The 26386-nt window shown below is 39.9% G+C and overlaps 1 protein-coding gene across 2 annotated transcripts in view; it reads right to left on the reverse strand.

The window, feature by feature from the left end:
• Window positions 1–3911: 3911 nt before the first annotated feature.
• Window positions 3912–26386, reverse strand: part of fibcd1b (fibrinogen C domain containing 1b) — a 119269-nt gene continuing 96794 nt past the window's right edge. For both annotated transcript variants that reach the window (XM_026173348.2, XM_026173349.2), the window contains 2 exons: window positions 7871–8050; window positions 3912–4308 (listed from right to left, as the gene is read on the reverse strand). In XM_026173348.2, coding sequence (XP_026029133.1) covers window positions 4043–4308; window positions 7871–8050 — 446 coding nt within the window. In that variant the 3' untranslated portion in view covers window positions 3912–4042. The remainder of the gene's footprint in view (window positions 4309–7870; window positions 8051–26386) is intronic.

The raw sequence follows: 26386 nt of genomic DNA on the forward strand, positions 1-26386 counted from the left end.
TTTTCTTTCTTCCACAATGATGTCAGAGTTTGATAAAATCATACAGAAATCTATGTGTTATTTCAAGTTATTAATGCTAAAGGTGTTTGCACAAGGTATTGGATCATTCCGTGCACTTAGGTATACACTTATGTGAAATTAATGCTAAAACTAACTTGGAACTTATACTAGAAATGGGGCCAATGTCCAGTCATGCAGTTATATGTCCTGATGGAGCATGGTGATGGTCTTCTTTAGTTTTCCCAAGGAACAACTCTGTGGAACAACTCTAAAATAGCTGCAGCATCATTTCTGACAAACAAAAATTCAATTTACCTCTGCATTTAGTTTGCAGCAGAAAAGTTGTTGAAAGTTGATATTATCTAAACCCTCGCCGAGCAAAGCTATAACTACGTGGCTCGACCCCAGAGACCCAAAGCTTTTTTTTTTCTTTTCTTTGTCTGCTTAGTCTACCTTTCAAAACCAAGGACTTGCTTTGTGGTACTTTATCGTGGTTGATGTTCCAAAACGTTAACAAGTTTTTCTTTTGACAAGCAGAAGGCTACTAAATGCTTCTTACAAACACAGAACCACACGCCTATAGATGTGTATGGATGCGCTGCTAGAGACAGAGACAGCGAGAGAGACACAAATGCTTCGGCGTGTGCTCCATTTATAAAATGTGAATGTTTATTAAATGTTGACAAGAACATTAAAACACAGTATCAAGATTCAGCAAAACAATCTATAGTACTTCACCAAAAATAAAAGGAAAAAAGAAAAACATAGTTAGTTCTGCGCTGGGAATGAAGGAATGGGCGGGCTGGGAGAGCGGAGATGGGAGTAGGGGAAGAAAAACAGAGCAATAAAGGGGATAGGAGTTAGGAGCGGAAAGAGCAGAGAGAGGAATTTAGGAGCCGGGGTTGGCAGCACAGGCTAAGGCAATTAAGGAGGTACAAAGTAAGAAAGGGGTTTGGGGACGTGGCGGATCGATGGAGAGGGTGCGGATACTCTGTAATGAGTGGGTTAACTGGGAATTATCAGAGCCTCTGATTTCACTTCTTTTATCATCTCTTCCATCGGAGACTTAGCAAGCTGCAGCAGCAAAGAGTGACAATGAAGGCCTTTAACACAGAGGGAAGGAGGGGTGGGGTGGTGGATCATCATGGCAAATAATACATGTCTTTACACTTAAATAACAAGGGAAACATAGCGCTAACGTATACAGTGAGCACAAAGTCATGTTGAGGCGAACAGAGAATTCGGGAGCGGGTTGTCAGGATTCGAGGGCACAAGCGCAGTTCAACACAGTACCAAGAAGGTGGTGTCCATTTTAATGGGATCACAATCACAATAAGTAATAGTTCATTATTAGAATTATGTAAATCTCTCTGTTATCAACACAAATAGCGAGGGAGGCATGTAGTACATAGGCATCACATTACTTCAGAATTCCACAGAGAGACACACCCAGCCTCCTGTTCTCTTGTCTGGCTCATGCACGTTGGGCGTGTACAAACCGACGCATGTGCATATACGTGTACACACAGAAACACTGCAGATGCACGCTTGCGCTCACGCATACCGACGCTCCGTCCGGCAAAGAGACACGCACATACTCACGATTCGCACACATACTCAACGAGCGGTCCAATTCCCTCTCCTCGAGCGACTCCGCACAGTTCCAGCTTGTCTCGGAATTGACAATAGCGCACCGCACACTCTGTGCCACAATAACATCTGCAGGCATGTGTAACGTGTCTTCGGCGCTTCTTCGATGAAAAGATGTGGCAGGAGTCCACCACCACGACGTGACATATACCGCGTGTGCACAGCCGAGGCGCTAGCAGAAACACACACAGAAACGGGATCCTTCATCAAAGCACCGGGGATGACAGAAAAACTCACAGCTGTTCCAGTGTCAGAGGTATTAAGTGCAACATTGCTCGGTGCTACACGTTAACTCACTGTCAGCTGGAGCGACACCCTTTAGCACGGATTCAAAACTGCTTCCAAGTGACTCTCCAAAGCCAAGTAATCACAAAGGTCGCAAATGTCCAGCAAGGCAGCTATTGTGCCTGAGGAGGTTCAAAAAACTCTTATCATTGTGCCTTTGACATAAAGACTGAAATTTGTGCTGCAGATTAGAGCGGGCATGTGCTTAAGGGATAATCATGTTACTCTTCTTCACTTGGATCTGGCCTAAGGAGCGCCACTCCCCACCTTTTGCTCATTTTATAAGAAGGGGGGGAAAGTTATTTTGCTCCACATGTTGCATTTTCTTCTTCTTTTTTTGAACCAGTGGATTTTGTAAAGTCTATGTGCTTGAGTTCTCTTTGTGTTGTAGCATAGTAAGAAACAGATTCTCATGCTCTAAAAGTCATACACACTGTACAATAAAATCTACAGATATTTTAAAGCTTTTATTACATCCAAAAAAAAGTTGATTCACCGACTTTAAAAAAGAGACGGGAAAAAAAATCGGGATTGCACTGTTTTCCGCCCATGTGCTGTGAATTTTTTCTTTCCTTTTTCTTTTAAACTGACTTCATCTTTTTTTCTTTTTTTGCTTTGTTTTCTGTAGGCAGTTTGGATGTTGCCATGACTCTGAAGAAAAAAGACGGCGGTTGAGAGCGTCAAATCTTATTTTATAGCATCTTTCGCTCCGTTTGCATGACAAGATAAAACCGTATCGCACAAACCGATTCCACAATAATCATCTGGAAACAACAGAGAGAGGAAAAAAAACGTACAAAAGAGAGGACAAACAAGAAAGGGGGGCGTGAAGTTTCCTCGGGTCTCTTTCAGTGGCTCCATCAGTTTCTTCTAAGTTGTTGTCTTTTCCTGCTTTAATTCGTTACATCCCTTGCAGGCATATTTCAGCTACTTAGTTGGACAGAGTGCAGGTAAGCCAGCCGTGCATCATGCTTAGTCTTTCTGTGCTAAACATTGTAGTCAATCGAGATGCTCTACTGAACCCGTGACAGGAAATTGATAGTGTTAGAGAACTCTGTCTGTCTGTCTCTCTCTGTCTCAGGCACACACACATTCTCTCTCTCTCTCTTACACGCACGCACACACACACACACACACACACACACACACACACACACACACACACACACAAAGTGCTGGGTTACCATCTGTGAGTGCTGCATCAGTTGGCCAGTACTCAGCTGGCAGGCAGATCAGACAAAGTGCCCAATATGCTCCCTAATGGTCCAAGTCAGATGAATGACATCCTCCACTGTCTCTTCTTTTCCCCCCCATCCTTTTCTTGCACCTCTTCTTCTTCACCTACTTCATCTCCCCAGTTTGATTCACTCTGCCCCCCCCATTCCTTCCACCAATTTAGCTCCTGTCAAATTGTTTCCTCATTTTCTCCGTCTCGCTCTCATTATCGGAGCGCCCATACTTCTCGCCACTTTCCCTGCCGGGGCTCATTCGGACAGATCAAAGATGTAAATGTGACGTAGTGCACCACTGCCCTGTCCCCTTCTCCCTGGTAAAACTTGAGAGTTTCTTTGCAGAGGGTGGGGGTGGGGTTTGCGGGGTTGAATAATTTCCATATTCTGTCTTCATGTTTTGTGAACGGGGGTTGTCTTCACATATTTTACAGGAGTGGGCAGTGGAACTGAGTGCCATGTCAGCACAGGTTAGGTCAGGTTGATGTCAGGGGACCCATTTTACTTCAGAGGGGGGCTGGACCACATTGACAGACCCGGAGCAGTGGACTGTTGTTGGTTCAGGGCTCTGGTAAGCTGTTTTTGTGAACTAAACGTTCAAAAATAAGAGCGTCCGGGTTATTTAATTTCTCAAAGAATGGGACCACGGGAAGGATTAAGGTAGCCAGGGTGACTAGTAGCTGAGTGAGCGAGGAAGAGGAGCAAAAAAATGGAAGAGAGACATCACGAGAAAACAGCAGAGTCAACTAAAGTCAAAGATGCACGTTTTAGTGAATAAACAATATCGAGACAAGTAACTCCATCAAGCTGTCAGAAACTGTGGTTTATAATGTTTGAAAATTTTCTTCTTCTTTTTTTTTTTCCTTCTCGTGTCAGTTTCATTTATTCTCTGGGTCGCGGGTCGGGCGTATCTTAATCTCGGAGAATTTGAGGGAGTACTGCCAGCCAGTCCAGGAGGACCACTCAATGCCATCGGCATAGGAGGTGTGCTGACCGCGCAGGTACTGGCCGTTAAGGTTGGAGGTGTGGCAGTTTCGGTACCACCACGCGCCATGGTAGAAGGAGGCGCAGTTATTCTCCGAGTGGTCGTTATCTTTGTCTTTGGTGGTGAACTTCATTCCATTGTGCTTCAACAGAGAATCACCTAAAAAAAAGAAAAGAACGGCAATTAAATTTGAATGTGTCAGTACACACAAAATAGTCGTATAACTGAAGTTAATGAATAAAACAACATAGATGAATCTGTAACTTCATAAAAATATGTTCTGCATCTAAGAGTGTAATTCAACTGTAATTAAATGAAATTTAAACTGCCTTTTAAACTAAATTACAGTTTAATTATACTTGCCTACAAATACTTAAAAGTAGAAATACTAGAATAATGCGGTGACAAATCAGGTTTTTAGAAGGAACAGAGGAACAATTAGACTGTAAGTAAATTTAAGTTCTGGGTATTTTACAAGAAACGCGATCCAAATCGCACAGTTAGAACATTTTCCGTACTGCATCATTTCTTGGTAATTTTGTGGGAAAAACAAAGAACATTTTGGGTAAATGGACTGGTTCTCATCTAACGCTTTTCTACTCTTCTGAGCATTTAAAGCGCTTCACACAACTAGTGCATTCACCCATAAGCACAAGCACAATTTTCTTAGTGCTTTCTAACTAACATTCACACTCCGATGGATGCATCAGAGAGCAACTTGGGGTTAGTATCTTGTCCAAGGATATTTGGCATGCAGACGAGGGGAAGCCGGGAATCAAACCACCAACCTTCCAATCAGTAGATGACTGATCCTGCTCTACCGCCTGAGCTACAGCCACCCCCACAGCCACTTTTTCCATCGTACATTGTAAGCACACTGTACCTTTTGGAACACGGACTGTATTATGTGGTGGCAAAACTTTGCCTAACTATCAGATATTTTACAGGACACGAGGATGTTTGAACAGTCATTGTTAAAAAAGGGTTTCTCCCCATCATTATGTCACGAGACCCCATATTTTAATGGGACCTGTTTTTTCTTAATTAATTCTTAATAAAAAAAACCCTCCATATTATGGCCCGTGGCCCAAAAAGTATACCATATTTATGATGTGACATAATTAATCTGATTTCATTGCTAAATGACCATAGAAGTGAAATCAACTCAAAATTACCCACATAGTACTTAAATTTACTTACATTACAATTATGTCTTTGTTTCCTGCAAAAACCGAACTTGTTTGTGTTTGTAGGTAAATATAATTGCATTTTTGTTCAAATAAATGAAAGTGAAATTCCATTGAATTCCATCGGGATTTACTCTCTTAGTAAAGTATATATTATTAAGTGTTACTGAAATAATAGCTATCTCCTTTACATCTTTCATCAGAACATTCTTGGTTTAGAAACCTGTAATTAGACATATACACAAGCGATTAACTTCAAAAGACCTCATAACTTTCCAATTATTCTTTTTTTTGTTTTGTAGAGAGAAAGAGATAAAGGAATAAAAATACAGCTCCAGTGTCCTCCTGAGTATTTCTTGTCATTAGCTGAAGCAGTAGGTCAGACGGCTTTGTAGGCAGTTACTCAAAGGTTCTGTGGCGACCTTTTAATAACACTCCCCAAATGATTTCATTATTTCATTAGGTTGTTAATGGATACAAATCTTTCAGATGATACATGAGACATACTAAATGGTCTGTCTCACATATGTTGATGTCATGGTTTTAGGTACGGCCATATTGTTCTTCCCTCCCTCGAGGTCTGAGTGTTTTCACATCCCCTTGCCCTCTGTGCCCTCATTCCGGTTATGTCTTTGTGTTTGTTTATGTGGTGTGTGTTTACCCCTACATCTTGCCCCTCAGTCTTTTGCTAAGTCAGGGTATTTTGTCCACTTTAAGAAATTTAGTATAATAATGTAACTTTTGTAACAGCTTCAAAGAGCTTTAAAAGCGTACTTATTCTATAAGAGGGCATTCTTTCCCATAACCTCTCATTGTGATTATGGCAGTGATGAAAGACCACTGCAGGGATGTGGCACAGCCAAGTTGCATCACCTAAGTGGACCTAATAGTGGTCTGAAAGGTCAATCTGATCCACACAGCTGAAAATATTGCTCTGACTATTTAAAGATTTATTACTGGCAAATCCTCTCACACTGACAACTGTTTTGCGAGCCGCTGCTGTAAATTCACCAGGAAAATGAAAGTAACGCCCTTGCAGATGCTGCGGTAGACCAAAAGTTTCCTGCAAATGGATGTTGAAAGAGCTCATAATGTTCAATAAACTCCCCATACATTTCCTCCACTCTTTGCCCCTTCAAATTTTTTTTTTTTTTGGAAAAAAAGCAGGCTTCACACTGTGACTAGAAATGGATAGAGGGATAAAGTGGTGAGCAGAATGAAAGAGTGCTCACCAGTCATCAGGTGAAGCCTAACAGCTCGTCAGGGCATCAAACAGCCCTTAATTGCCCAGGATGTGGCCGCACAGCTTCTTACCCTCTCACTTTGCCCTGCTCCACTTGCTATTTGGCATTACTATGGTAACCGCTCGGTAGGAAAAATAATTTGACAGGCATGTCTGATATTCACGTTGTGTGCCGCTTGATGTTAGGAGAAATTAGATAGTGGGGGAGTAGAACAAGGGAAAAAAAATGCTTACTGGTGTCAACAGTACAATGATGTCCAGAGCTAGGAAGAAAAGGGGAAGGGTGGGGGAGGGGCGCAAAAACAGGCTCATTTACAAGGCAGAGGATGCCACTTGGGTGGCTTGGGGGCCGGCAGCCTCCTCTGATGCCCATTAAGATCCAGCTGCTCCCAGTAGAAACGAGCACCTGTCTGCTGATCAAAAGCAGCCAGAGCTATGGAAAATACTACTAATAATAACAGTAGAGCTGCTGTGGGGGAAGCTGACGTGAGAGTGTGACTATCCCGAGAGAGTTGGAGTAGCCATAATTTGACTGGATTCAAATGTCCAGCAGGCAAACGAGTTCAAGGTCAGGCTTTGAAGAGGACAGGCCTGGAGTTTTACAGGAATTTTAGCAGAGCCATAGCTGGAGGAACACCCCCCCATCCCCATCATACATACAACCCATTTTTCTCTTCCTCCTTCGCTTCATTGCCTTCTCTGTCCCTTAAATATCTCTATCCTCATTTTTATTTACCTCTTTTTCTCCCACACCTGTCCCCCTAGTTCTCCCATCCCAGTTTCCTCCAGTCGCCCTCCTTCTTATCGACTACTCTCCTCCCCGCTCTCATATCTGTCCCCATTCTCTCTCTGTCTGTTCTCAAAGCACTGCTCCCCAAAGCTTCTTTAAATTGCTTCTTCATTTCAATGGCAGCTTTTTTGTTTACGCTGCAGGTCAAGCACGGCAATTAATTGGCAGTAATTTAATCAAGGTGACAGGTAGCTGGCTTGAATCTCATGATGAGTGAGCAGAGAAACAGACACTAGCAGTCCCTCACTCTGAGCACTCTCTGCAAAGCTTAACAAGTGGACACGTCTACTGCACTGCAAAAATAATGCACAGTTATATTTGCTGGAATGCAGAATACGAGGGGCGTTGGCTGGACTTTCGCACACTGCTGTGTTTGCCATTAGGTTGAACGAAGGGGAAAAAAATAATATGTGCAAAACAAATATGGTGTATACTAATCAGAGTGCACAGTATGTCTTCCAAGAAAAGCCTTAATGAGTTCACTGAGTACACAGCACATACCTGCATTGCCTGAATAGTCTCCCACAGTCAAAGGGTATCCGTCATCATCGGCGTCCACCGAGAAGAGGCCCACTCCGAAGGTGCCGTACTGGGCGTACGCTGTGTTATTTTCAAAGTCCTCCAGGTCGATACGTAGCTCATAGTTCCCCTGGATGGACAGGGCATGGATCTGCTTTAGCCCTGCAGGGAGAAAAAAAGAGCGAGACACAGACCAAAATAATCCATTACCAAGTACTGCCGTTATTCTCAGCAAGCAATATAAAGCTATTTCAGCAGCCTCTCAATGCCATACATTTTCTGGAAATAAGCTGTAACATGGTTTTTGTCCCATTTAGAGTCTCTCCCTGCATGTGTAGGGTTTCTTTCCAAAACAAGATTAGAGTTTCTTTTCAAAGTGTGTGTGGGTGTGGACTGCTCACACTGCTGAATGCTTGGAGGTTAGAGAACCCAGCTGAATCTATTGAATCCATCAGCGTTTCTCCTCTTGAATGAATGGCACCAGACACTGACCCCGCTTCAAGTGTAGTTCAAAATTGTATTAATCATGTTCGTGTATCACAAGATAATATTGGTTTATTTATAAGAACCGTGTTTATGTTTAGCATGTTGACTTTTCAGTATGGGTTTTAAGCCATTTGAATCACCAAAGTCTATTGATTACCAGTTGACATTATTTTGAAGGCTCCCAGATAAGGTGGCGATGTCCTGGATTTCTCAAAGCAGACAGGCTGCGTTTTGTATTTTATCATGTGCTTGCAAGGCTGGGCAGCCTTATCCGGGACAGTGTCTTACTTTAAGAGGAGAAGATCGTCTTTCTTCAAAAGAAGAGGGTACCAATGTCCCGTAAGTCAATTTCTAGATTATTTCCCCTTGCTGTCTTGGACAACAAGCATACTCAGCCATAAACCTATCATTTCATCATCAAAGGATGCATTATTAAATGCAAATTTCACAACATCGCTGCTCCCTGGATGATAGAAAAATACAGATTTGTAAATCCTGGGCTCACCCACAGTTGTTTTTAGAAGTACTTTTTCACAAGATGCTGTGAGAAAAACTAAGCACACCTTTACTGCTATCATAGGAATTAATCAAGATCAGTTAATCAAGTGCTGATACTCAAGTGCACTTGATTAATTGATCTGTAGCATTCACGTATGTGTTGATGCTGCCAATCTTCCAAGGACTGACTGTCCCAGAGAAACTGGAAAAAATCATTAAGCTACATTGCAGACTCTACAGGCCTCAGTTGACATTTTAAATGTTAAAGTTCATGTCAGGACAATTATATGAAGACTGAACAACCAAGGCTCAGCAAGACTTTTCCTTTGGACGGGCCAAAGTGGAGAGGTCTGTGGTCTGGTCATGATACACAGCTCCCAGTTTGGCAAAAACCAAACACAACACATCAGCACAAACACCTCATAATAAGGCTACGTTCACACTGCAGGTCTTAATGCTCAATTCCGATATTTTGATCAAATCCGATCTTTTTGTCTGCTCGTTCACGCTACAAATAAAATGCGACAGCAAACGCGCTCCAGTGTGAACGCTCAAAGCGGCCCGCATGCACAAAAGAAGATGTCACACACAACGCGCTCTGTTTAGATCCAGAGCAAACAATATCGTTTGACTGATGGCCCTTAATATAAAGACTTCGGACTTCACGTTTCCCAATTTTTGCTTTAAGTTATTACATAATGATGTAAATAACCTACTAATGATCCTTATTGCTGTTTTAGAGAGGAGCGGTGCTTCAAAGGATAGTTGCAGATTTCTGTCAGAATCTGCAGATTATGCAGTACAAATAAAACGTTAACATTTCTCCAACGTTGTCTTCCCAGCAGGTTCACCGGATGGCCAGGAAGCGTTCGCAATGTCCTATCTGGCGCTTCTCCGGCGCTGATAATTAGCGTCTGTCTTGTGTCAGTGACGTAAAAGATGGATTTAATGCAACATGACCGTTCACACAGCAGTCGCTTTCTGAAACATCGGATATGTATCGGATTCAGTACCAAATACGAAAGTGACCCAGATCGGATTTGAAAATATCGGATTTGTGCCGTTCACACTGTCATACCATGATCGGATATGGGTCGCATAGGGTCAAAAAATTTGATGCGCTTTCGCCTGCAGTGTGAACGTAGCCTAACTGTCAAGCATGGTGATGGAAGGGTGCTGATTTGGGGTTTTTTCGCTGCCACTTGACCTGGACAGTCTGCAGTCAGTGAGGTATTCGAGACTCACATGTGAGTCAAGACTCACACTGTGGCAAATTAGGTCATGCAACAGGACAATTATCCCAAGCACAACAGCAAATCTACAAAAGAAAGGAATCAAGGTGTCACAATGACCCAGTCAAAGTCCAGATCTCAAACCAAACCAGCAGCAAACCTCAGTGGACTGAAATGATGTGAAGCAGAGTGATACAAAATTCCTCCACAACGAGAGACTGATAGAGTCATACAGTAAATGAATGTCAAGGTGTCGTCACCAAATGCAGTTCTAGAAGCTGTTAAATCATGGGGTGTAATTACATTTTCACAGGCCAGCATAGAGTCCTTTTCACATGACTGTAATTTGCTTTACATTTGTTCCAAATGCACTAATAAAACACTATTTAAACTCTCAGATGTCAGGGACGCAATCATTTCAATTCTTATCAGATCTGTGATATTCAAAAAAGAAAGTGAGGGAGGTATTAACAAAAAATAAGCTGCTATTATGAACACAATTTTATCTAAAGCAAGAATCAGATCAATACGTGTAACTGGGCATGAGGCGCAGATTAAGTCTGATTTTACTGACGTGTGAAGTCCCAGCTCATTAAGGCTCAGAACCAAAAGGAAGAAATGTACTAGATTGGAAATTCTTTGCAAATTAAAAATAGCATCCAAAAAGCATTTTCAGTTTCAAGAAAATCTTAAGTTGTCAATATGTTCTAAGTTTGTGTATTGCTTTCATATCCAAGACATATTCCAAAGACCTCTTTATAAACTCACAGTCCATGTTCAACCCTTTCAGCTGTTTTAGATTCATGCCTGTCATCGTTCTCTCGATCCCCCGGATGGATCTTTTAATTATCGCTAAACCCTTAAACGAACGTATGCAAGACAGAAAGTGCCAGAGGGAAAACAGGGTTGCCCTCCCTTCTTCCTTGCCCCCTCCTGCTCTACGTGTCCTCCCTGCTGCGTTGTAGTGATGGCGCTTCCCAGTGCAGGTTTTCCTCTCCTGAGCTGATCAAAGCTACAAGTTACACAGTGTCAGGCACAGAGAAGCAGGAAGAACTCTGTCTAGGTCCTCTTAATACCAAATACAAGGCAGGAAGACAAACAAAAGTGAACTTTGCCTCAAGAGTTTGTAAAACATCCTCCGCTATGCTTATAAGTGCACTCTGTACTGTTAGTGTTTATGTGAGAGAATAAAAAGAGAGAGGAAAAAAAATTGAAATGAGTGCATGCACCGATGGAAGAGCTTCAAAGGCTTTATGGTTTGGAATAAGAGTTGGATTTAGCGCATGTGGAGCATGCTGCAGGCTACAATTTCTGGTTTAGGGTTTGTTTTACTGTCTGTCCCGTAACATGACTCAAAATCACCATTAAAGGTACTTCACCAGAGGAAGGAAGATGTTTTTTTTTTTGTTTTTATGAACCTAAACACTGTCATTTTACCTCCTACGGCAATCATCACCTCCACAAATGAAACTCATTCTCCTTTTTAAAGCTTACAAACCTCAAACTGACTCGGCCTAATTTGAATTCCATCGCTGTCGAGAATTGCTCTCTGAGAGTGCCTCGACTGAAGTAGAGGGCTAATTTGATGACAAACACAGCTGAAAGAACCCATTATTATTCAGAGACAGAAGCTCGCAGTCTGGGCCCAGGCACTTAGTTTGGATTTAATCTAGCCCAATGGGAGGTTGATCCCGTTCTTTTCATTTTCACAGTAGATCAGCAAATTGGAGCTGGAGAATCAGTTATTAATACAGTCATAGGCAGGTAACATCATGCGTGCGGGTTTCCAGTGAATAGTTAAAAGTTTTATACGAGTATACAAATGCTCGGGATTACACAGCAGTAAAAACACAGCGAGAACGCGACACACATTAATTGTTTTCTACATGCCTTCAGACAGAAAAACCCGGCACATTCACAGAAATATTTTTTGTGTCATAACCCTTTGAGAAAAAGTATCAATCCACACAAACACCTAAGGGAAAAGTACCCCAGAGTGATTTGACAAACTTCAAAAGAAAGACTTAGGATGTTTTCTCTTTCGGGTGGGGGGAATGCCAGATGCAACACAACTCTATTTAAAGACTCTACGGCTTCCAACTGTATTTACATAACTTTAATTCAGTCCCTAATTAAAGCCCCAGAGAATCTCAGCAAGACTCCAATTCAGAATAATTAAAGAGGAAGACAAGTGAAATAACAACAGAGACTTCTTTGGTTAAAATCTAAATGCTCAGGTGTAACTCTCTCTGTTAATTAAATGTTATTGTTAGGTTATTTAAAAATGGATTCTGGTACATGGGAGGATTTTGAGGTGTTTTGCTTCAGTATTAACATGCTGATTGCTCTGCTGGGGCAGTGATTCTCTCTCTTCTCGCTGATTTGCCATTTAAGAGAAGCAAAGGAGGCAGTCAGAAAACTTGTCCTCCTGTCCTCCTGCGCGCTTCACACGAGCAATTAGGGCATGCTTTCTTTGTTCCCTTTGTTCTAGCTATAGTGGCATATCATTATCTATTTTGATGTACTGTATCCTTTCTGCAGCCAGTTAATATTAAAATGTTACAACTGACCAGAGACTAAACCCATGTATATATACATGGGAAATGCAATAATTAGATCTTCAGTACAAATAGCTGAAAATAAATGTGGTTTTCTATAACAATGCCAAAAAAAGAGAAAAGATACAATATGATTTTATTTCAGAGCCAGTAAAATATTTAGATTTGAATTGCTTTTCTTGTATAGAAGCGGAATGAGATCGGTGAGGTCAAGGTTGGTAGTGCTACATTGTGGAAGCCTGTGAGGCTGAAAAATGAAGCTAATGCCAAAAAACTGCAGTTGCTCGACTGACCATAGGCGACCTGCTCTTCCGTAGACTCACATGTTAACATAGTACAAACATTTTCTGCTAAAGTCACCTCCACAAAGGATGATGCTTCCGAGCTCATCTGTTTGCAGCTATAGCGGTTGCTGCACAGCAAGAGTGTCCTAGTTTTAAATGCACATGCAGGCTAAGCTCCTTTCTCTGTGGATTTTGCATGTTTTCGCTGTGTGGGTTTTCTCCAGGGATTCTGGCTTTCTCCCACATATCTGTTAGATTAAATGGTAAATCTAGGTGTGGATATGAGAATGAATGAGAGCGTGAATGGTTTTCTCTCACCCATCCAGAATGTATCCCTCTTTTTGCCCTATGACAGTTGGGATAGGCTACACCCCTCCAAAACCCCAAATTTTAAGTCTTAAAGTTTTGCATTATTAGAGATGCGGTCACTTTGAGTGACAGGCTGCCTGCTGGGCACCTAACCCAAGTCACTCAGGTATCACTAATCAGCAGTTATATGTTTCTATGTCACGCAGCCATACTGTCTGTGGATGTACAGCTGTCACCCGAGGGTGTGAGGGAAGTTGTATCTTTGTCCTAATTGGTCACAAAACAGAGTACTGGACAGATATGATAGCAGTTCTAGAAGAACGTAGGATATCAAGATTCAGTAGGGTTCAGCCTCTGGGCATTATTGAAATGTGTACCAATTTCATGGCTACCCATCTGATAGTTGCTGAGAGATTTCAGTTTGGACTAAAGTGGTGGACTGACAGACTGACAACTATTCTATTTAAATATAAAACATTTCAAATTACCAACAGAACACAAGCTGTCTGTTAGTACACTCTTGGTTTTGCGCTACTGAACAGAGTTGGCTGGGAAAAGAAATTCAAAAATGTTCTGGTACGTCAGAAAACATTAGACAAACTGGATGATGTAGTCATGAAAAAGAAATTACACTAGTTATACTATAAGTCCAATGTGGAACTTTCTCCTACTTCAAACACCAATAACAAGGTAGGGTAGACTGGTTAGTCCTGTTAGTGAGGTTTCATAGAAAGCTCCTGTACTACGTTGTCCCTGAGAGGTGAGATGCACTGCAACTTAAGAAAAAAGCAGCAAACAGAAAGATGCTGGAAAAGCAAACAGGAAGTTTAATGAAAGACAACAGAAACAGTAAAAGACCCCCCCCCCCCCCCCCCCCCAAAAAAACAAAAACAAAACAACAACAAAACTTTAAGAGACATCAGAAGTAGAAAAAAAACCAATGGACACAATGGAAGTGTTTTTGGGGAGACATTAATGTGACGGAACAGCTGTAGAAATGAGAGAAACAACGCATGAAAAGGATTTAAGCACCAAGACACGTTTAAAAGAAGCAGAGGATTCTTTGCTGTTGTGAGACAGAAAAAGAAGCAAGGTAATGTGTGTTTTAATCACGATTTATTTATTACTGTAGACACATATTTGCTATTAGGCGTTTACTATTAGCTTGTCACGGTTGTGAGACACGTTATTGTCTTTCCCCCCCAAAAAACCACAAATACAGTGTTTTGTGATTTGTTTTTTTTTTTGTGAACTTTTGCAGCATTTTTCCTATTTGCTGGTGTTTTCAAAAGTTACAGCCCTTTCAAGGCCACCTTGGATAACATCAAGTTTTGATTCCTTTTACTATTGATGTTTAAATCAAACATTCCTGCATATCAGAAATGAATGTGAGCTTACTGAAAGTATCGCCATCACCAACAAAGCAAGGACATCGATACCAGCTTCTATGATGCTAGAAAAATGTCCTGGTGAGGTAATCTACCCCCTCCTACTAATGCTATCCAGCGCTTCAAACACAATATAAATGAGTAGCAATGTTCCTTAACCTTTCTTCATAAGATGGATCTCTACATTATACAAAACTACCCGTATAGGGATAATTACTCTGTGTAATGAAAAGAGGACAAATAACACTGGCAAAATCCTCTTATTTTGAACAATCAATGTGTTTACTGACAGGGAATCTCATTTAGAGTGTGCCTGATTGCACAATGATGGAAGAACAATCTATAAGCATTCTTTGCTTTTCAATTATCGATGTCCTTATTTCTTTTTCACAATGTCTTTACCAACAAAGTTGCAAAGCTAAAAAGTTCTGCGCCTTAAACATCTTCATCCAGCTGACTGCACATCAGGTAAACAGAAGAGAAAGAGTCTTCTCTGCTAAATATATGAAAAGCAGACCAACGTTAAACTTAAAACACACAAATATGGAAGCCAGCTATCGATCCTCTTTGGCGATAAATGTATGAAAATGACAATAGAAATGATATATATAACCCGCAATACCTCATTAAACTAGGTCATGGTAATCTATAACTCATTTTCACAACAGGTTTCTGGGATATAGGACAAATTTAGCTTGTTTAGAACATGAAGACAATAATTTGTCTTTTTTTAAAATCTTTTATTCATTCTGAGAGGGCATGTTCCGCTTCTCCCAAACTAAAAGGAAGCAAAGCTCAAGCCTTCCTGACATTGATTAAACCATTACCATCAGAGGCTCTCGCTCCCTAAATGTGATTTTAGAGCTAATGAGACTGACATCAATGGTTTGATTAAAAATGCAGAAGACCTCTGTGAGATGCCTTTGTGATACTTGCTAAAAGGGCTAAATATTAATGATTTATTTCCTTTTATTTGAAAAATGTGTAGGGGAATGTATTTGATGCTTTTAGGGTTAAAGTCCTGCTCTCAGAGTCTCAGTGCCGTGCACGCAGCTCTACGGGGCATAAAAGAAAAAGAATTTAAAAAACCCCCCAGATCTCTAAACCCAACAGAGGAATGATTACACTTCTCTCTGCCGTTTGTGACATTTCTCGAAGTTAATTATTCATCATGCTTTTCTCCCTCTGTTGCTGGGGGGCAGCTCCTGAGACTGTTTCAGTAGAAAAAGGAGAAAAGGAGCAGCACTCTTCCATCTCCTCCTCCTCCTCCTCCTCTAACCCTCCCACGATAACTCAACCCCTCCCTCATGTTGTCTTTCTTTTACTCCATCGCTGTCTTTTCCTTATTCTTCCTGTCAAGCAGTTTTATTCTACAGAGATTGTGGATGTTGGGGGTGGGAGCGGACGCTCGAAGAGGAGCGGTTATTTCCATAGCCACAAGGACAGTTCTTCTGCCCTTTGCCATCAGAGGCTAGGCTGGTTGAAGGGTTTGCGAACACGCGTCTAGTGAAAAAGCTTGCTGTCGTCTCCTCTTAGGGAATACAAAGGGCTTGCTATCGTTGGTTCTCCCCTTGTCATCAAAAGATAGGAGTGGAGGGAGAAAAACAGAGACAGGTGTGCGCTGAACTCTCTGACTTGCTGCTCCCTCCGAGCCAACTGTGACATTTGGTGGGACACAAAAGCAAAAGAATTTTATGATTAACTGTCACACCTCTGACATTGCTTTGCCTGTTTGAAAACTTTCCTCTTGCAAATTCGAATCAGTCAGTTGTTCTAGAAACTTGATATTATTTATCATAAACAGGAAGATGGCATGTGGACGCTTTAAAAATGTATGCTAATTAATACATGTTCTCTGGTTATACTGGAACTGGAAAGTGGAAAATCTTTTCCCCTTACACACTCATATTTTTGGATGTTCCGACTGCCTCTAGATCAAATGAGATATGGTCTGAAACGTGGGGGCTAACATGGTCCTAGATCTTTCAGGCTTGGTAAGAAGCCTTACACACACACCCTGCTTTTAACCGATCGAACAAGTGCACATGAGCCTGATTTAACAATATTCAAAAGCATTTCGAGAGTGAATACAGAATATTCTTTAGCTGAACGAACACTTCAGTAGTACTATTTATTCAGCAACAAACACACGGTAGCGTTCCCCAGGCTGAGTCTAACTTGGGAATAATGATCTTGGGAATGTTTGTTCACTTTGCCCACAGCGCCCTCATTACTGCTGCTAGGAGTCACTTGCTTCATCTTTGAAGATAGATACATTTTGCAATATATTATTAATACATATTGTTTCCTTTGAGTCTTATGGGTTTCTGAATAGACAAAAGCTCACTGAGCCGCATATTCAAGACCTCTGGCATTTTCACTGAATTAAATTCTGCGGCTTTAATGGAAGTTGTCTCGCGGTGCCCGCAGATGGAGGTGGTTCAGCATGGCTGCAGGTGTGAAGATGTGGCTCTGCAGAATCGATAAATGGTTTGTAGGATGACAGCATAAAAAAAAAAGAATTACACTGCTAATCCATGACACTCGACACTGAAGCGTGACATCACTAAATGAAGTTGTAAACTGGGAGGATATTTCTTACTATTTCAAGGTCAAGGGTCATATTTAATTAGGCAGAGTTGACACACAAAGCTATAGAATGAAGGATCACGACGGGTGGCAATGCTGTTAGTCTGGCAGCCCAACAGAGCTGTTGAGTGGCAGAGATGAGCAAAAGAGTCTTATTGCAGTGTTCCAATACAACGTATAATTAAATGCTAATCCGCTGCAAAATATGTGTACTTTAAAATTCTCTTTCTCAATCAGGGGCATCTCATACTGCAGTAAAACAGTTTTAAGTGGGAATTGGTCTTTTTTTATCTGCTTCAAAAAGCAATATTAAAAGTGACCTTGTTGCATAATGTGAAAATATTATAATATAAATCAGCTGGTCTTTCTAAATTGCACAGATAAAAGCCAGTTGTGATATTACCATCTTTTTATTTTTTGTTTAAATCTCTGGTGTGTGTTAGTGGTTGCTTACTAACTTGATCGCAAGTACTACTGCCATGCACATGATGGAAAATTAATGGGATACCACTGAAGTGGTATTCAATGATGTACAAGTAAAACAAAATGCAAATACAGAATTTAACTATTTAAGAATGGTTTGCTATCAGTTTCAGTATAACGTGTGATAAAACAGGAACTGTATATATAACGAATATAACAAACACACAGGCAAGAAAGCAGAGGAAGTTTAAAGGTTTAAACAAATGATCATGCAGGATTAATATTATATGTTCAACAGACAGGAAAAACAAACAAACACACACAAAAAAACCTACCATGTCGTCAAATAACGAAACACTAGTTTTCTGATCCAACACAACAAATACTGCATAGATTGTTATTTAATCTAATTTTATGCTAATAAACTGGAATCTGTCTACCAATTATTTTTTACTTTTACCTCATGTTTAAATAATGTATCTGTAACATTAATTAATATTTTTCCCCAAATTTGTTCATAATTATTTTTTATTATTTTAGTATTATTTGACAAAAGTCAAGCATGTTTAACTGTGTATTAAAAACTACTTCTCTAACATTTACTGACAGTCAACAGATGATTAATTAGTTATCTAACCTGTTCCCCATTTTTCATGTTATTTAATCATTTATTAACTTTTTAGTAAATAGTTTGAACTGCAACTTGTAGCTCTCAGTTATAATTACCATATCAAAATGTTGGGATGTTATTGGTAATTTTCAGTAAAATGACAAAGGTGGTGTTACATGATTACCATACCATGCCGCACAAGTGCTACACACAAAATTGAATAAAATTGAACATCATAAAAAACTACAAAAACAACTATAACACAATTTCAATTTTTAAAATTGGCCAACGTAGGTGACCGTCTAATGTGCAGAGTATGTAGGAGCAAATAGTGAGATGATCTGAGAGATCAGACAGGAGTGCAGGGGTAAAGCAGCTGAGGTAAGGCGGGGCTATACCATTTAAGGATTTACAAACAAATACAAGAACTTGAAATGGACTCTAAAGTTCACAGACAGTGGAGCAAAGTCAGAACATGTGTAATGTGCTCTTCTTTTTATGTGTTCCCAATCAAAAAGCATCATTTTGAACCAACCGGAAGAAGGGCTAACTCCAACACAAAGTGCGACCCAGCAATCAAACCAAGACGTAATAATGGCATGTATTACTGTCTCCAAAGATTTTATCTCTTTGTTTATTTCCTTCATATCATGTTAATGTCTACTTATGTTGTCTTTCCTACTGCGTACATGAAGCCACCATAACTGCAAATATCTCCACTTCTGTATTTGAGCTCTGCTGAAATCTCTGAAAAACAATGAGTACCTGCCGCTGCTGCTAGTGACAGCTCACAGTAAGACACTAACTTTGCTACGAGTCTGCTCATGTTGCTTATAATGTAGCTTGAACAGTTTAATTGCATGTTTGCATTGTATGGTTCAGCTACTGCTAGCGAGCTTGATTTGGAGCTCTTCCAATGCAAACTGCTGTCTGTTTCGCAAAGCTCTTCCTCCACCCAATGCATTTTCTCATCATGACTATTATTAATGACTGGGTATGTTTTTTTTAAATAGATGAGGACAGGCAAAGGTTGATGTAACAGGCGAGATGCAAAGCTAATTGGCAGGTCACAATGATGTACTGTGATGTAGTCATGGCAGTGAGTCTTGAAAACATTAAAACTAATGGCGTTTTCCTATCCAAATAACCTCTCCGCTATAGTTCAACCAAGCAACCGTAGCAATCAGCAGTGCATTAAGAATACATAGCTCATATACTGTTACTGTCTGATACACAAACAGAAGGATTTATAATCTTAAGATAGGTAATAATTATTTCACTTCATTACTGGCTGGCTCTGTGCTTATTTCCTTTACTTCATGACAGTGTTTTACCATTAAGATCCATGTGATCCTGATATGATATGTGATGCATAAAACATTGCACTTGCTCAAAGAATAATTCATGCAGACCAAACAGAGGACAGAACAAGGATGTCAAAATGTCTGCTATAATAATACATGTGCCTGTGATTACTGATAGTAATCTTATTGCACATGTTAGCATTCACATGGATAAAGAAGTAACTTTCAATATCAGAGGTGCTATTGTTAACACATTTTTGACCAACTAAGCCTATATGAACTAATCCTATCCTAATTAAATGTAAATAGAATATCAGATATCAAATATCACTTTGCAATTTCATTTTCATTGCAGTATCAGCAAAAAAAAAAGACTATTCGTGCATTTTCTTCTCCTTATCTAACTGCTGAAATTAAAAGTGGCCTTTTTTTGACAAGAAATACAACACTCAGTTGTCTGACAGTGACCTTAAAATTAATAGGCCATTTCCCAACTAATTCATTCTGACTAAAATCCAGCTGAAGATCAAGCACACCTATAAGTCAGCAGAGCTAGCAGTGAAAGCAAGGTGCCATAGGTTTGACTACCATTCAGTAGGGAATTAGTGCCTTTGATGGCACAAGTGTAGATAACGGGTTATTCAGGGATATGATTAATTAGGATTACTGTTCTCTGGTTTGAGGCACACAAACTGATCTGAACTGTAACAGAAGAACTAACATCATTAGAATGCACACAGCGTTAGGCCGGCCATGGGTGATGCTCATTATATTTTAGCTCTGTGTTTTTAGAAAAAAATGCATTGTGTAAAATCCCAAATGTTCTGTACCATCAACTTTTTATACTAAACATGCACCACTTTAAGTGTACTGTATGTGGAGGACATGGTTTGTCATAACATATTAAACACTTAACAAGGAAAGGAGGTAAAAAAAAATGCTACTACAGTGGCAGAACCTCTGCTGATTTCTGAATGTATTGTTTTATTAACACTTAAGGCAAAGGATGACTACCTGTGATTCTGCTCATTATTGCTTTCATTTATTTCATTTAAGGTGTTTTGTTTTTCTATTCATTTCCACCTTTTTGTCTGTGAATTTCAATTCCATTACAATTTTGGTTTATTTGCCTAATGATTTGTTTTCATTTGGTTGTTTGCTCTTTCAGGATGTTTAATTTTTTTAATTTACTTTGATTTACTCACAGCACTTCACTTCACAGAGTATTTCAAGGACAGCGTTAGTGTGCAAGGAGGCTGAATGTTATCCTTTTGGACCATTTCAGATGTATTTTTCCCAAACCATGAGAGTGCCAAACATAAATCTTCAAAATTGCTGCTGAGGTCCCTGCCACAGCCAAGACAGCTCGCTTGTTTATCCGACTTAAACGGGATTCATTTTTTTTACTGATAAGAAGGTCAGGTAAAACGCTGCGATACAACAAATTTAAATCTCTGAAGTCATGCTGATTTTAATGTTGGCTCGCGTCACATAAGATTAATTTATCCACCTCACATAGATGTCAGTATTAGATTTCGGGTTTGCTTTCAACCTCACGCTTTTGTGAAACTAAACACTTCCAAATGCCATCCACCGGGCAAAATAAAGGAAAGGATTTTGCTCAAGTGGCAAGATTAGAGTCATAAAATCATGAGAGAGAAGAATGAGAGCCAACAACCCATCACATCTGATATCATCAGAAATTAACCTTCGGGGTGGAAAAGACTGAGCCAAGAGTGGTGAAGGGAGACACAGAGGGAAGGTGGAGGAGAGGAAAAGAGGCAGGTAGACAAATGCTGAGAGATTTGGCAGGCCTTCAAGGATGTAATTCTAGGAGAAGACCACATTAATATTTAGAGGTGCTCTCAGGTAAAACAAAATGAGCAGAGCAGCCCCAGCTTGACAGGAAGGACTGGCAACAGACGGCATGAAGATCCACTGGGTGCGGAGTATTCACACAAGAATAATGCTTTAAGGTTTTCCAGCGGAAGATGCAATTTTCTAACAAGCTAAATAGGATGTTTAAAAGGTCACATACAGGTTAACAAGCAGTCCAAAATTGTGAAACTCATTGAAATTAGGCGCTGAAATTAACATACCTAATGTTTCATTTTTCCACATAGTGTAGAAAAACTTCCTTTGATGAATTAATTTAAATAATATATAATTTCTGATAGCATATTCTAAAAATTGCGCAGTTATGGTTATAGTTTATTTATATATGTTTGCATATACCCTCTTGCAAAAGTTTCACAACTACAACATATAATTTTCTCAATTGTGTTATTTATCGAACATTTTCCCCCGAAATTTGTGTTGTAATGGAGATGACATCGTGTGGCAGCATGACAGCATGTGATGGAAATGATATGTGACACCCAATATTGTTGGACAATGTTCAGTTTAATTATCCCTGACACAAAGTAACATCAATTTTGAAATGGATAACTTGTGATTTTAACTTACGCTATCAGGTTTGATTTGGTATTTCAAAAGTAAATTAAGCAAAACAGTTTAACAATCAAAATCTGTAAATTTATACAGCTTGAAATGACATTTAATGCTCTGAGCACAACATTTATGAAGTTTGGAATTAGTGAGTTGAGCTTCAAAATCAAATCAGATTGAAACTATGCTTTACAAAGTTTGAAACTGTTAACTTCAAAATTAAGCAAGACCAAAAAATCCCTTCCTCTGAGCTTTAAAAGTGAGCTTAAATGTAATTTACTATAATATACTACTGTTGTAGTTTAATTTTTAACTTCACTACCATACAATATGGGTATATGAATGTAAAGGACTTTGTTAATTGTTTATTTTAATATACAATATTTCCAGTTATATCAGCAGCTATTGTCCTTCTTACTTGTACATTCAAAGGAAATGTGAGCTCTTTGAAAATTTATTGAAAATTGACCTTGATTTGTTCTTATTTAGGATCCTTCTAGGGAAGCTTACCCCGTTTTCCACCCATGTGCCCCCCCGACACATACCATACCATATATCTGTAAACTGTCAGTTTTGGATTATGCTGCCAAAATGATCTTTATTATTTATTATATAATTATACAGATATCCGGTCTTTAAGTGATGACGTGACGAATCCTACTTCCGGGCCTAAAGTAGTCTGCGTTTAATATGGCTTTTGTGTTGTTAACACGTTTAATGTTTTGTATTTTCTTCTATTTAATCTCAAAAAGCTCCTAAAACAGTCAGTGATCACTGTTGACCTCCCTCGGCTTTTATTACCACTAATCATTTATTTAAGCTCAGTCTTTAAAACCTTAGCATGTAACTACAGCCCAGCCCATGCAGCAGTATATGAATGACTAACCTCGTATTGTGGATGGATTATCTCAGTTGTTCTCCTGGTTGAAGTTTGGTCCTTTTACAGCATCCTGCCATGCGATTACATTTGTTCCTGACCACCGAGAACACTCACGTTAACTTTATATTATTATTATTATTAACATATTATTATTATATTATATTATGTTTATATTATGCTAACATAGCTGTGTCGCTAGCGGTCACGTAGCACATCATTATATACCAGCTAGCCCAACTTCAGTAACCCTACAAGCGTCACTGCTGTTTAGTTTCCTGTCTTCATTTATGCTGGAAGTGATAACAGAGCTGTACGTTTTAATTTGTTTCCAAAACCCCGCAGTCAGGACATGCTATATTGTATTTAGATAGAAGCTAGCGAGCTAACTCCCTGCTAACTTCTAACTCCGTTAAATGTCATAAATTCCGTTTTCATGGATGCCTGGATGTTAAACTCAATTGTTACACCTGGTAGAGCAGAACGCTGATCATTTTATTAAAGATGAAAGACTTTAGACAGTTTTTCAGCTCTCAGTAATGCCATAGTGATCGTTTGATATATGGACCTGGAGCGGAGTTTAGGCCCAGACACGGCTAGTGACATCAGACTTAAAGACCAGATATGTCCCTTTAAAGCCCAGAGAATGAATAGGAGGAAATCCAACTAGGGAGAAAGATTGTATTAGATAAGAAGAAGAAAAAGCGTCTGAAAGCGTAACGGGGAGGGAGAGAGGGTTCTTATTCAGCAAAGCATGAACTGCATGGAGTAGATTACTGAAACGCCACTGAAATGAAAGCTTTGATCAGATGCACATGACACAATTCTGGGCTAAGCATGGGCACTGTGCAAAGCATCTCTCTGATTCCAAGGTCAAAGTAATGAGAGGCTTGAGAGGGAAAGTGTCCAACAGGGCAACACATCTTCAGACCCTCCAGCACTGTTTGGTTGTAATGAGGTTGCTGAAAGGTCACCGCTAATTAAGCACCAGGCGCCATTAGAAATCTTTGACTTTTCAAGAAGTCAGTGCACTCAGTTGTCATATGGACAGAAAGATTTTTTTTCTGACCGTTAAGCAAATAAAAAAAGAAAAAATCCCTGCCTAATTGAAAATGAAGGCTAAAACAGAAGCCAAATTGAGGTATTTTAAAGGAAGTTTGCATAATGACCGATACTGACCTACAAAAGTGCTATAGATGCAGAATATTCCCAAGAATGTTCTCGGTTAATGATGGGATAATGACAATCGAGAGATTCTCAACGAGACAGGAACCCTTACTGTCTAAAGTAGCACTAGACTGTCTGACATATGTTTAATTCAGTGAGAGAAACCTACTCTTCACAGTTACCATAGCCTCCTCCCTTATTTAGACTCTTGTTCACAATGCACAAGCGCAAAGCGAGGATGAGACCCTGCAGAAGTGTGTGCTTATCTTGGCTCAGAGGAGTTGAAGCAGTGCTTGAATTCATAAATTGTTAATCTATATGTTGTTCTGTTGTCTAATGTCTGACCAGGCATGAACAATGACGCACGGCTATGTGTACTCGAAAGCTGTTATGTGCTTTTTAATTGAAAGCCCTCAAGAAAAGCAAGACAAATGATGAAATGAATTATTGCATGAAACAAAATTGGAAATGGAATTATATGGTGAGAAGCTGGGTCCTCAAAGACCTTTCCATCTCTGTCATTAAGGGGATCTATTCAGTAATTCCTCAATAAAATTTTCAATCGTCCCATCTGTGCTCGTTCGACATTCTTTTATGAGCAGATTCTGCTCATAAAGATTGTACATCAACTGGAAGGTAAAAAATCCCTTCCCCCTTTTAAAGATCCTTCTGTGCTGCATGGACCACACCAGACTCTGGTACCAGCACAAGTAGAGAGGTGGAGCAATATACCTGTAGGCTGGTAAAGAGAGGCTTCAAATAAAGTACCTGGGTCTTGTGGAGAGGAGCTCGAATAGCTATCGTCCTCATACATATCGAAATTACTGGGAGAATTGCTCCAAATTGCAGCTATCTCCACTTCAGCACTGCAATCTTGTGCAGATGGAGTGTCTGCCAGGGTACAGCTGCACCAATCAGAGACAGTGTACCCTCCTGAAGGAAGCACAGGCAGAGCTGGAGGCCAAAGCATCATTGTGTCAGCGTCAGGAGTGATTGGCAAGGCCTCGGTTGCTTGGCTGACTGGTTCCCCGGACAGCCAACATCACTATGTCAGACTCACTGAAGAGGAATCATACTCTTGAATAATTGATTGAATATGAACGCAGTATTGGAGGAGCTTTAACTGAAAACACTTACAAGTGTTTTAAATAATAGATTGCAGGGGATTGTAGTCTTTATTTCCCTTTGTCATATGGGATATGGTATCATATGATATTTCACTGTATTTTCAGGCAGCTGGGTTTCAGAGTAATCTTAATCAGATCCCCTGGGTTGAACTGCACTCTCTAGCTTGTGCTGCCACATTAATCAACATGCATTGAAATGCATTTAGCGCACAAATGCAAATGTACTCATACCTGTATAACTGTAGTAGATTTCCTAGTAGACTGCAAGATGTAGTCTAAGTGGTGTGTTCCAAGAAATGCAGAGTAGCTAGAATTGAGGTTTCAAGAAACACATGCTCATCACATACATATAAAAGTGAGTAGTATCAAATATCTGAGTATGAATTAAATGATTTGTAATTCCAAAGGACAAGGATCTACAGAGAGATGTACAGCTTAAATACTGAGAGAGAAACATTGATCTGAAACGCAACATCTTGGTTGAAAGAGATTAATGTAAGTCAGTTCAATGAGCACACTGAAGGCTACGAAGGAGGCAAAACAGAGCTTCCACACACCCACACTAAAAGACACAAGTCAATGACCTGAGACAGACATCATTTATCTAGCGCAGTATATGCATTTTAAGTGTATTGTACCTTTCCAAGGCTTTATGCTCTTCTTTCCGAGTGTTAAGTGAATAGTTAGGGACCAAAGTAATACATGTACTTTATAAAGCCCCTTTCATATGGAGCCAATTATTATGGCAGCAACTGTATGAAACACTGTTGCAGAAACACTCTTAAAATTGTACAATGTGTCACAGTGAGGAATTAAATATAGTGTTAGCAAACTGCCGTGGTTGTACTAACTCATGAAATGGTTTTCTGGAATATAATTACTAGCGGGTACGGCTGGAGGGAGGAAATCTGCAGGGTAGAAAGCCAATGGCAGTAAAAAACACAGACCCACTGCTGGTGGGCAGATACTGGAGGTAAAGAGCTGCACAATGCACTGAAAAAAACACTCGGCTTCATCCATACGTGATCAAAGTAAGAATTCTAATGCGTATGTTGTTGCGAAAGACTTAGTGGATATAGAATTAGCATTACTCTGCATAATTCCAAATGCCTGACTCTTTAATGATAAAGTGTGAATCTGGGCTGATCGGGAAAAGACAAAGATGACATTAGGATCTGGGGAAATTAAGAGTAAAGGT

This window comes from Astatotilapia calliptera, chromosome 7 (genome assembly GCF_964374335.1).
Source record: "Astatotilapia calliptera chromosome 7, fAstCal68.1, whole genome shotgun sequence".
Lineage (NCBI taxonomy): Eukaryota > Metazoa > Chordata > Actinopteri > Cichliformes > Cichlidae > Astatotilapia > Astatotilapia calliptera.